The sequence below is a fragment of the Brassica oleracea genome, chromosome C3 (assembly GCF_000695525.1).
Source record: "Brassica oleracea var. oleracea cultivar TO1000 chromosome C3, BOL, whole genome shotgun sequence".
Taxonomy (NCBI): domain Eukaryota; kingdom Viridiplantae; phylum Streptophyta; class Magnoliopsida; order Brassicales; family Brassicaceae; genus Brassica; species Brassica oleracea.
Window position 1 is genome coordinate 54,159,844 of NC_027750.1, and position 12,101 is coordinate 54,171,944.

Genomic DNA, 12,101 nt, shown 5'->3' on the forward strand with positions numbered 1-12,101 from the left:
AAGTAAGTCGTCTCAGAAGTCTTCCAGATCTGAAAAATCTGCATATCAAATCCAGATCTGAAAAACCTGCATATCCAAAAACATTCAAATGGCTTAAAAATAGAGAAAATGAGTGGAAGATTAGATAAATCTACATTTATAGAACACACAAAAATACATATCTAAAATTAATAGATCTACCTTTAAATTAGTGGAAGATAAGTACCATTTGATTAAAAATCTGTAAAAGAGATAGATTAGTAAGAAATACATGAGACAAAACTGAAAAATTCATATAAAGTTTTGGTGTTTTCAAGTCAAAGAGATTAGAGAGAGGTTGGAGAGTTTTAGAATGATGAACATTACATTTTTGTTGCAGCCATTTGAGAGGAGGAGGGAGAATGTGTAAATTTTTCTTTATATAGGGAGACAAAAAATCCAATTAGATTAAATATTTTTTACTGAGACGACTTCCTGGACGACTTACATTTCAGTTGTCTGGTGAAGAAATTAAAACAGACGACTTACATGTAAGTCGTCCAGAAGAGTTTAATATTTTTAGCGGGAAATTAAATATTTTTAGCGGGAAACTAAAATTGAAGACTTTCCAGACGACTTACAAGTAAGTCGTCTGGTTTAAATTATTTAAGCGGGAAAATATTTTTTTTAAAAAATTTTAGGCGGGAATATTTGGACGACTTACATGTAAGTCGTCTGTTTTAATTTCTTCACCAGACGACTGAAATGTAAGTCGTCCGAGTAAATTATTCAACAGACGACTGAAATATAAGTTGTCCACACCCTAAACATAACCCCTAAACTTAATTATCTAGTTAAAGACTTCATAAAATCAAATCAAACTTGAAAAGTGTTTACTATACACATAAATAAACACATATAGGTGAAAACTAATTTTTGAAAAAAACATTTTAGTTTTCCAAAATCTAACCCTAACAATACATACAATACTACAACATATGTTTGCCAAACTCCTAAACCAAAGTATTTCATGATTCACTACTTCCACTCATCTATCTTCAAAACAAATCAATTTTATCATATCTTAATTTATATCACTTAAAACTGTTTATAATTACTTGATTTTTATTTTTCACGCATCAAAATATTTTTTTACAAGATTTATAAATTATTTTTAAAATAAACCGGTACCAGACGACTTACACTTCAGTCGTCCAGACGACTTCCAACATCTCAGACGACTCAGACGATTTACTAGGGCTATATTCGTAAAAATGGCTTCTGTTTTTTTGTTTGGTCACAAGGGGCTGAGCTGTAATTTCACTAGGTTTTTAGGTTAGTTTTGCATTTGATTCAAGTTTGGGTATAGGTTTGGGGTTAAAATCAAGTTGTGGGTTAGTTTTGGCAAAAATCCCACCCTAACAAATTCGTGCTCGAGCCCTATTCCAACTACACCAGTTCGTCTTCAAATTTTGGAAGAGTAAAACATTTCAACAGGTGGTAATGCTCGAAAATGACAAATGGTTAGGGATTTTGCAAACATTTTTAAAAAAGTTTTTAGATGCGAAACGATTTTCAGTCTTTTTTTTTTTGTTATCAGATTTTCAGTCTTATCTCCAACTTTTTAACTTATAATTTTTGGTGAGAAATTATCAATATTGATGCTTTGTAAGTTAGAAGACATTTTACAACATTTACAAAGGATCCCACATAAAAGTCGCCTGTTTTAATTAGCTATTCCCTGTGAACGTATGTGAAAATTTGAAAGTTACAAAGTTTGCATTCCGTATAACCAAAGTAGTATAGAACAACCATAGCGATAGAATAGTAACAACGAAATAGCATATTACATATTTGAAATGTTTACAATTGCATGGAAATAGGTAATGCTTACCTCTGTGTTTACCGAAACAGTATATAAACTAAATCCTAAACACTAATTGGTAAGCCCTAAAAAGAAATATAAATTCTAACTCAAATATCAAAATATACAAATAATACATATGAAGCATTATTAAAACAAAATAGTAACAAACGAACTAGCGTATTGTTCAAATTTTGAAATGTCTATGATTACATGGAATGAGGTAATATTTACCCTAAACGTCAATCCAAATCGTACATAAACTAAACCCAAAAAAACTAAACACTAAACCTTAAATGGAAATATAAACCATAACCCAAATATCAAAATATGCATAGTTCATGATATAAAGCATTACAAAAATATAAACCTTAAACCCAAATAGAATGGAACAAAATAAATAGCATAATATATATTGGTGAAATTATGAAATGAATATGTTTGCATTAAAAAAGTTAATGCTAACCCCAACCTAAACCTCCACCTTCCAAATACTAAACCATTTTTTTTTAACAAACTAAACTTGCATTTCTCATCAAACGAAGTCTAAGCTCCACAAGTGGAGTTCATTACAGATGCAGCTAGAGCTGATTTTGCCACAGAATCAACTTTCGCATTATAGTTTCGAGAAATAAAATTAAAGGAGATTACATCAAAGAAAGGGATAAAATGGTAGATATCAAACATGATACCGAACAGTTCAGATTGGCACCCTCCTTTCTTCAACAGTGTGATGAGGGATGAGGAATCAGATAGAACCGCCAGGGATCGGACGTTTGAATACACGGTGAGAGACACCGCACGCTGCACTGCTATGGCTTATGCCATTAAAGCTGATGACACATGGTTATGTGCTTCTGAAAAGATGGGAAGCATCACGGTATTATCACCGGAAAATATTCCACCTATACCACATCTGCCGGAGTTAGAATCCCAGGACGCATCGACCTTACACACTAGGATTCCAGGTTGGAACGTTGGGGGCGGGCAAATATCACGGCGGTGGGGTAATGGAGAAGAAGCGTTAGAAGCAACGGTTGCTCTGTTTCCGACTTGAGCGTTGCTCCATTCTCTTGCATCTTTAATGCTCTTGAGGATGATTTCTTGTACTGTGAAGGCTATGTTTTCAAACGCAAACTTGTTTCTAGCTTTCCATAAATTCCAGACCACCCAAGGCCACAAGGGTGCATTAAGACCCACTGATGGTAGAGGAAGGAAGGTATCTCCTTGTTTAAACATTTCTGCAACCGAAGAGACAGAGCAAAGTGGTCTTACAGTAATCGGCATGTTGCACCATACATCTTCCGCTAGTGGACACTTAAGAAAGACATGGAGATCATCCTCATGCTCCCCACACGTTTTACAGTTAAACCTCAGAACTCCTCTCCTTTCCAAATTGGAGCTAACAGGGATGGCATGTTTCATGACTCTCCAAAGGAAATCCTTGATCTTGGGGGCTGTTTTGACGTTCCATACATGTTTTAACCAGTTCACTGGATTGTTTGCCTCCGTAACCGGTTTATCAGCAATGATCGCAAGACCATAACCAGTTTTGGTGGAATATAAACCTAACTTCTCCGGGAGCCAGAGTAGCTTGTCTCGCGCAAGAGTAGAACTAGTTTTTATTCTCAAAATATCATCCTCATACTGAGGTAGGATCCTTCTGATCTTCTCCACTTGCCATTTCTTTGTAAGTGGACACAAAAGGTCACTGACTTTCAGAGGGGCGTGTTCCATTGTAGCGAGACCAACTGGTTGTTTTGGAGAAGTGAAAGAGAGCCAGGGATCATCCCATAACCGGATGCTTTCGTCATCACCCACTACCCAGCTGAGCCCTTTCCTAAGAATCTCTCTTCCAGCCAAGATACTAATTCATCCATGAGAGGCATTGAGTGGCACTGGACAGTCTAAGAAGGATGAGTTTCGAGAGTATTTACCCATTAAGACATGTGCTAGGAGGGATTGTGGTTCGTTTAGAATTCGCCAGCCAATCTTAGCAAGCAACGCATCATTAAAGGTTTCCAAGTCTCTAAAACCAAGACCACCAGCATATTTTGGCAACGTCAATGTTTCCCAAGCTACCCAACACATCTTTTTCTTCTCCGGGTTAGCGTCCCACCAAAATCGTGTCAAGATCGACTGGATTTGCTTACAAAGAGAGATTGGGATCTTGAAACATGACATAGAATAGCATGGCATTGCTGCAAGCACAGACTTGAGCTCACTTGCTTTCCGGCGCCCGAAAGGAATCTAGTTGTCCAACTATGAGCCTTTTGCCTTTTTCTGTCCAGAATCGATGCAAAGATGTCTCGTTTCCTACGACCAAACTGTTCAGGAAGCCCTAAGTATTTCCCTATACCTCCCTCTATAGAGATCGACATGCTGTTCGTAACCGGAGCTCGAACACAGGCTTGCGTCTTAGCTGAGAAGGTTATAGCAGATTTTTGTGGATTTATCCTCTGTCCCGAAACTGCTTCATAAGTGGCCAATATCTTCATTAACGCTGCGACACACGACGGCTTGGACTTGCAAAAGAACATGGTATCGTCAGCGAAGAGGAGATGGTTTATGGGAGGACTATGTCGAGATATCCTGACCCCGGGAAGAGATCCATCCGCTTGGCCTTTCGAGCATAGTGCAGAGAGAACTTCAGTGCGTAGGATGAAGATGTGTGGCGACAGAGGATCCCCCTGTCGGAGCCCACGCGATGGTCGAACCAATCCTTGTGGTGAACCGTTTATCAAAAAGGAGTAAGACACTGATTCGATACATGTCATTATCCAAGATATCCAATCTAGATCAAATCCGAGCAGTGTTAACACTTCCTTCACAAAGTTCCATTCAGTCCTATCGTAAGTTTTGCTCATATCCGTTTTCACGGCCATAGAACAATATTTCTTTGCCTCAGAAGTTCGCAGATAGTGTAGGGTCTCATGCGTGATAAGCACATTATCCGTGATCGCTCGCCCCGCTACAATAACGGCTTGAGTCTTCGGGTGAGTATTTTTGCGATATTCTTGTAGTGAGTGTTGCATAACTCAATAGGCCGATAATGTGCTACTGATCGTGGCCCCGTGATTTTGGGAATAAGCCGTACATGAGTCTCGTTTTGATGCGGATGTAGCTGGCTGGTGGTGAAGAATTCTCTAACATCCTTTATAACGTCATTACCCACAATATGCCAGTAAGACTGGTAAAAGGTTGCTGAGAGCCCATCGGGACCCAGAGCCTTGCCTCCATTGATAAAGTTTACCGCAACTTTAATCTCCGAATCGCTCGGAATTGTTGTCAACATAGCATTCATCTCTGGAGTGACCTTTTTGGAGAGGAGTCCTTGGAGTTGGGAGAAGGATTCATTGCCATTGGATGTGAAAATTTTGGCGAAGTAGAGGGAGATCACTCTAGCGATGTCATGTTCTTCATATACCACGCCTCCTTGGTCATCCTCAAGAACCAGAATGGAGTTTATTACTCGTCGTGTTCTAGTTGCTGCGTGAAAAAACCCCATATTCCGATCTCCTTGCTTGAGCCATTGAATTCTACTCCTCTGCTGCCAAAACATTTCTTCTGCTAAGTACGCTCGACCTAGTTTCGAATTCATGTGCTCAATGAGTGCTGGGTCTGGTGTGGCAGCCGATAGCGCTGTCTCTAGCGCCTGTTGGTTCCGCTCTATAGCCACATTGCTTTGCATTTGTTGTTCCTTGGCCCAGCGGATGATATTTCTTCTGCAAGCATTCAGTTTCTCTATCACAGAGTCGAGTGGAGAAGAGTTACATGCTGTGTCGATTAATTGAGTAACCTCCTCATGTTCCGTCAAAGCTCTATTGAATCGGAACATGCCTCGTCTTTTTGGTTTATCCGAGTTGAAGTTTGAGATCAGAGGCCTATGGTCCGAGCCTTCGAACCTTAGGTATCGACATCTACCCATCGGGTATGCTTCCAACCAAGAACAACTCGCCATAGCTCGATCTAGCCTAGATCGTATGAAGTGTGTGTACCGGTTTCCCCGCCATAACAGTTGTTCTCCTGAGTGTTTGAGATCCCACAATCCATTTTGCGCCACAAAGGATCGGAAAGCAGTAAAAGAGCCTTCAGGTCTAGTAGGCCCTCCAATCTTCTCTGCATTATTGAGGATATAGTTGAAGTCTCCCTTAAGTAACCATGGGTCATCTCGTCTCTGTCCCACCGTGGTTAGCTTGCTCCAGAAGGAAGCTCTGTTTTCTGCAGCCGGTGCACCATAAACGAAGGAGATAAAGGACATGCTTCCTTTGTGCACAATTCTAGTATCTATAAGGCTGGGAGAAGATTGAAGAATTGTGATGTCTGTATCATCGTTCAAAAAGAGAGACAGGCTGCCACTAAGGCCATTAGGTGTAACCGAGAAGTAATGAGCAAAGCTGAGGCTCTGTAATTTTTATTGATATATTCATCCTCATTTTTTGTTTCCATAAGAAACATTACATTAGGAGCCATCTTCTTGTGGATCTCCTTTAAACGCCGGATTTTCTGGACACTCCCAAGTCCTTGACAATTTCAGCTAAATATGGCTAAGGAAAAGGTTTTTTTTTGGGGCCAAAAATCCACCCCACCTCGTGTACTTCCCGATATAAACACCGTCGACGGTTGATCATTCTTTTTGCGTTGTTTACTGGACCCAACCTTATCACAAGGTAAATTGTTATCTTTTTCCACTACCAGCTTTCTCCTGGTTGTTGTGGATGCTCGTGCAGTGCTTGGTTTCCTTTGGAGTATTCCAAGTAGTGGGCTTCTAGCTATGCGCTTCTTGATTGGGGTCTTTGTTACCCTTCTCTTGTTTGCTACCTTACTCTGTGGAGCAAATGGAATTACACCCCTCTTGATTGTCCTCCAGCTCCCAACACCGAGCCTAAGGGTTGCAGGGATCCTTCCTGCTAATGGAGATGATTCCTCTATTATCTCCTGATTTACCATCTCAACTTCCTCGGTTCTGATCACCGCTTTTTGGAGACGTCCTGACTCAAAACTAAGAGTTCTTCTAGCTGGCTGTTCTTCATTAGGGATGGGATCAGTGAGATGTGCCAAAGCAGATCTTTGCTCTTTTGAACCTGAGGTTGTACCTTCGTTGCCATTAAGAGGGATTCCGAGATGATCCTTGAGAGAGCGAGTTGGAGTGACCTCATCTCTAGGATTAGAGGGTAGGTTGCGCTCTGTCACAGGTAGTATTGTCCCTCTGATATCAGAGTTTGCAGAAGGATTTACTAGTAACTTTTGGTGAGCAAAAGATCCCGAGTTGGGTCCGTTCCTTTCAAGAACACGGTACTGTTGAGAGGGAGCATTGTTTCGGTAATAGTCAGAGTTAGTGCGATTTGTTCTGGAGAGGATTGACTGGTCTCTTCTGTGATCCTCTCTGCGAGTGTAGTAGCCTCTATCTGAGGTTCTGTAGCCTCTGTTTTGTGCATAACTATCTTCAGACTGTCGAGTAGAAGTCCGGAAAACCTCGGGTCTTATGTACCCTCTCCTATCGTCATGCCGTTTCTTCTCCGCTTCTATTCTCTGTAGCGCAATCATCTGCGTAATGCCTAGCTTTCTTTCTTTAGGCGGTAGTGCATTTTGAGGACGCTGTGGGCAGTCAGATTCCTCATGAAATAGAGAGAAGCAGGTAAAGCAATATTTTTCGATCTTAATGTATTCAAACTCAACTTCTGTTACATCCTCTGTGGGAAGTTCTATCTCCATTTTCATAATTAACGGCTGTAAGCCGTTAACCTCTACCCAAATCTTAGCCTCCTTAGCATCTTTAACAACACAGTTTCCCAGTTCTTTATCAATCGTTTTTACAGTGCCCTCTGACCAGTAGTGTAGAGGTATACCGTGTACCCTTACGTTAAAGGAGATGTTTGATGGGAAGTGTTCCGACACCGTTGGCTCCCATCGCTGCATTAGAAGCATCCACCTTTTTTAGTGGTAGCTAGGGTCCCTTTTCAAGAACCTGAAGGAGGTCAGTTTTTGTTTCAAATTTGATTTGAAACTTGTTGAGTCCCAAAGCTTACCCTCAATTCTTCCTTCTAGGTTCCAAATTTGGGCCATAAAGTCAATGACGGCTCTAGGTTTTTGAATCATCGGGTTTGTCAATCGTCCGATAATAGTCAACCGGTTGGCCTCAATGAGGTCATCGTTTTCATCATTTGTCGGTATGCACACCGGAAGTTTCTTGACCGGGAGGTCGGGCGGAGCCTACCATTTCTTCTTCTCTGAGCGACTGAATCATCGAGCCATGAACAGAGTATGAACCAGTAGTATGAGCTTTATGCGGGCGTAGCTTTCTTTGTCACAAGACTTATTGAGGATGTTTATACGAGGTTATATCAACCTAAATCAGCGTCGTTCAAAGCTCTTATAGTTTCCGGAGAGTAGTAAATGTTGTTCCAATAACTTCTGTGAGTAAATGCTTCTGAGGGAGTTGGAACAGAGCATAAAGAGGTTATAACAACCAAGGTTTGAAGATAGCTCCAGTTACTCTTCCGCCATAAGACTAGATCTTAGGTCTGTGTTATCGGAGGAAGCTGAGGAGGTGACATGGATCTGGGAGTTACCGGCACAGGGAGACCTGGCTGGCCCACCGACGGCGTTGGGGGCAGAACCCGGTGAGGCGACGGTCTGAGGAGAGATCCGGAAAGGGAGTTACTCTAAGATCCGTTGGGTATTTCTAAAAGGAGAAAGGATTTGAACAAGAAGCAGGGAATTGCAATGGATAAAGCCTAAAAAGGTGAAAAAGCCGGGCATAGCAGGTGACAACAGAGAAAAAATGGGCGGGTAAATACTTTTCTCTAGTTATGTGCCCGAGAGAGAATTCTTTTTATAGTCAAATACGCTAACTTTGTTCTTCCACTTTTTTGATGAATAACTCTCAACTTTCATGCTCAACAAGCCACGACGATACATCCATATCGGTGTCGTCAAAGAAATAAAATGTGGATAGCTTTTCTGTTATTGTTAAAGAATGGGGGACCCAAATACTAAACCCTAAATCTTAATCACTAAATCCTAAACTCAATTATAAACACCAAATCCAAATATAAATTTTAAACCCAAATAGAATGATAGGTGAAATTGTGAAGTGTCTATAATTGCATATAAGAAGTTAATGCTGGTCCCAAATTCAGATTGACTGTAGATAAATAGATGAAGATTAACGGCATTAGAGAAAAGAGGTGGAATAAATTTCATTCAACATCACATTGTATTATGTTTTATTTGATGTGATATTAAATTATATTCTATTTACATTTAATATACTATTTCTGTTTACAAAATCTCATACACATCAATATAAAACAAAAACATACACTGATACAAAACTCATATCAATTAACATGAAACAACAACGAATAAGATTGAGCCCTATTTTTCAAGCATCAAATGAAATATAACATTGTAAATAGTAATTATATATTAATAAACATGGCAAATAAGAAAACAATCATATTTGAAGGAAAGACAATATGTTTCATTTCATAAAATAGTATAGAAATACATTCCTTGTTCATCTCCTTCCTCGTCTTCGAACACAAAATTGAAACTTACTGGCTTCGTCTTCACTCAGTTGAGAAGATGGATGCACGGAGCCGAAACGTCGTCGACCCAGGTCATGCTCCTCGCCGCATCGTCTGTAACTGCGGCGGTGAGCTGGCGGGTTCGGAAGCAGAGAAGGTTGAGATTTTGGGAGAAATTTTGTGATCACAAAATACTCTCAGAAATCTCACATAGTCAATTTCATCAACAATCCCACAAATCTGAGAAGAAACAGATTCACCTTCTCCAAATTAAAAAATTACTTGCAGACGGTGAGTAAATATCAAAGAGCCACGAATAACTTTTGAAAGATAATTATTAGGAAGTTTTATTTTTTATCCTTCAGGTTTTACCAGTTGTGTTGAGGGGCAAAATAGAATTATTATATAAAAGTGAAACCGTGTATAGACGTATTAGGAAAATTGGTTATGTAGCTAATTAGTACTTTTTCATCGTCATACATTCCAATTTCCCATGTTTTTTTTCCAATTTCCCAAGTTTTAATCAACTTCAAGTAATGTAAAATAAAAACGCTGGTTACGTGCAGTGGTGGACCGAAGAATAAATTTTAATCTGGGTCAAACAATCAACTAAAAAGAAATAAAGATTCAAAGGGGTAAGCTAAAAGAATCGAACCAGAGATATGAGGGAGCAGTATACGAACTTTACCAAAAAAAATTTTTTGTCAACTTTTTAATTTTATAAATCCCAAAGGACTAAAAAGAGTACAATTTTTAGGTTTCCACGTTATACATACGTGGCAACTTAATACTAAAGATACAAACACGTGGTTAAAAGAGAACATGCAATTCTGAACTGAGCTCCTCCACCGGCAATTCTCGAGTGCCGCCGTAAATTGAAGCTTTGTCTTCTCTGCCGCAAGCTTGCATCGTCATTGATTTGTACTCCCCGAACTCCTCCTTTCACCCAAACCTTTGCTCGTATTCAGGATCTCCGTCTACATCAGATGTTAACTCTGAGAATGCTCAAATAACCGGATAAGAGAACTTTTGTCAGACCATCTTCAGGCTATAGAGAATATGCCGACTCTGCTAGATCTCCTTCCAAGTCAGCTGAGGCCATATCCATCATCACTGCTTCCTTTCTGCTGAGATACTTTACTCATAAGCCATCTAACAGCTCCATAGAAGAAGAGTAAAGATTGACTCTCTTAAGAAAAGATTAAGTGCATGTCTGAGAAGAAAGAGAAAGCCAAAACACCGAACAAATGGAATCTAAACATTTCTTTGTGAAAGAGGAGAACGTGAACTTTATTTATCTCAATACAAATAAGGAGAAGCTAAAGCGTGAAGAACAAGCCCAAATATGTATTGAGATTACACTTCAAAATCGCCAAACGAAGTTTAAAAATCCGCCAAGCGGAAACTAAAATCGCCTAAGCGAAGATATAGAGAAGTATTTTACAACAAAACATAAGGCAAATCTCTTTCTCCCTGTGAAAGATAAGAATATGTGAACAGGGAAAGAAAGAGAGAATTCTCTCTCTCTAAGGAGAAGAGAACCCTCCTGAACTTTACCAATTTTGATGGTTATATTTCAATAATTTTGTTTACGTTTTAATGATTTTTGGGGTGTCACATGACACTGTACACTTGGTTATGGGTCCGCCACTGGTTGCATGTAATTTATCTTTTGCATATAGACTAGCATTAGAGAAATTTCAATAAAAATATTTAGTAGAGTATTTCATGCTTTAGAAAAAAAAAATTAAAAGCAAATTTTGAAAAAAAAAATGAAATAGTCTCTCATTGGAGACGTTAAAGAGCAACATTAGAGCATGATTATTGATTAGAAACCATGTCAGTTTCTAAAATAAAAAATAATAATATTAAATTTGTTTATTTGTGTTTACTTGTAATTGTGAAGATGAAACAATAAGAAAAAAGATGGAATCAGGCGAATTTAAATCAATCATGAGTTGAGGTAATATGATGGAAAGAGTTGGGAAGAGTTAGAGAATTTGTCCCAATCAGCCTCGGATAGAGCCAACAATCTAAGGACACTAATGGAAAGACTTGGGATCAGTATACACCAAGAGAAAGGGGCCAGTACACCTGAGGCGAGTCCCCATCAGTTCACTCCACCTACTGAAGTTGATACTAATGTGATTGAGATTCCTCACTTTGATCCTGAGGGGTACAATTAAGCTGAACATAATCAGGAGGATTCAGCAAGTCATGATCAAGCTGAGCATCATACACAAGAGGAGCAGGATCATTACACTACTCAAGAGGAGCCAGTAGTGATTGCAAGCCAGCCTCAGACTAATAATGATCAAGTAGCAACTGAGGAAAGTAGTTCACAGCCGGCTCTAAGAAGAAGTTATAGGATCAGAAAGCCGGTGGATCTAAACTGGAAGAACATGGTATAATTCAATGCTCAAGCTGTGGCCCATCCTATACAAGGAGTGTACTCTCTAGCTCATTATCCCCAAGAACATGTGGTGTTTATTGGAGAGTTGGATCAGGAATACATTCCAAAGTCTTATGAGGAAGCTATGAAGCATGAGGAATGGAAAGAATCAGTGGGCAGTGAGACTAATGCCATGATCATCAATGATACATGGCATGAAGCTGAACTACCTAAAGGCAAGAGAGCTGTAACAAGCCGCTGGATCTTCACTATCAAGTACAATGCTGATAGGACAGTAGAAAGGCGCAAGGCAAGACTAGTAGCAAGGGGCTTTACTCAAACATATGGAGATGAT

The 12,101-nt window shown here is 39.5% G+C and overlaps 1 protein-coding gene across 1 annotated transcript; it reads right to left on the reverse strand.

The window, feature by feature from the left end:
* Positions 1–2,641: 2,641 nt before the first annotated feature.
* LOC106330942 lies at positions 2,642–4,707 on the reverse strand. The gene is made up of 3 exons (XM_013769329.1): positions 4,048–4,707; positions 3,807–3,991; positions 2,642–3,689 (listed from the first exon to the last, which is right to left on the reverse strand). The coding sequence occupies exons 1-3, from the start codon at positions 4,705–4,707 to the stop codon at positions 2,642–2,644; spliced, it is 1,893 nt and encodes a 630-aa protein (XP_013624783.1).
* Positions 4,708–12,101: the final 7,394 nt, after the last annotated feature.

Coding starts and splice junctions, on each gene's coding strand:
- LOC106330942 (XM_013769329.1), bottom strand. CDS start 4,707: ATGGCCGTGAAAACGGATATGAGCAAAACTTACGATAGGACTGAATGG. Junction 3,992..4,047: donor TTTCGGGCGCCGGAAAGCAA/GTGAGCTCAAGT, acceptor TCATGTTTCAAG/ATCCCAATCTCTCTTTGTAA. Junction 3,690..3,806: donor TTGCTTGCTAAGATTGGCTG/GCGAATTCTAAA, acceptor TGGATGAATTAG/TATCTTGGCTGGAAGAGAGA.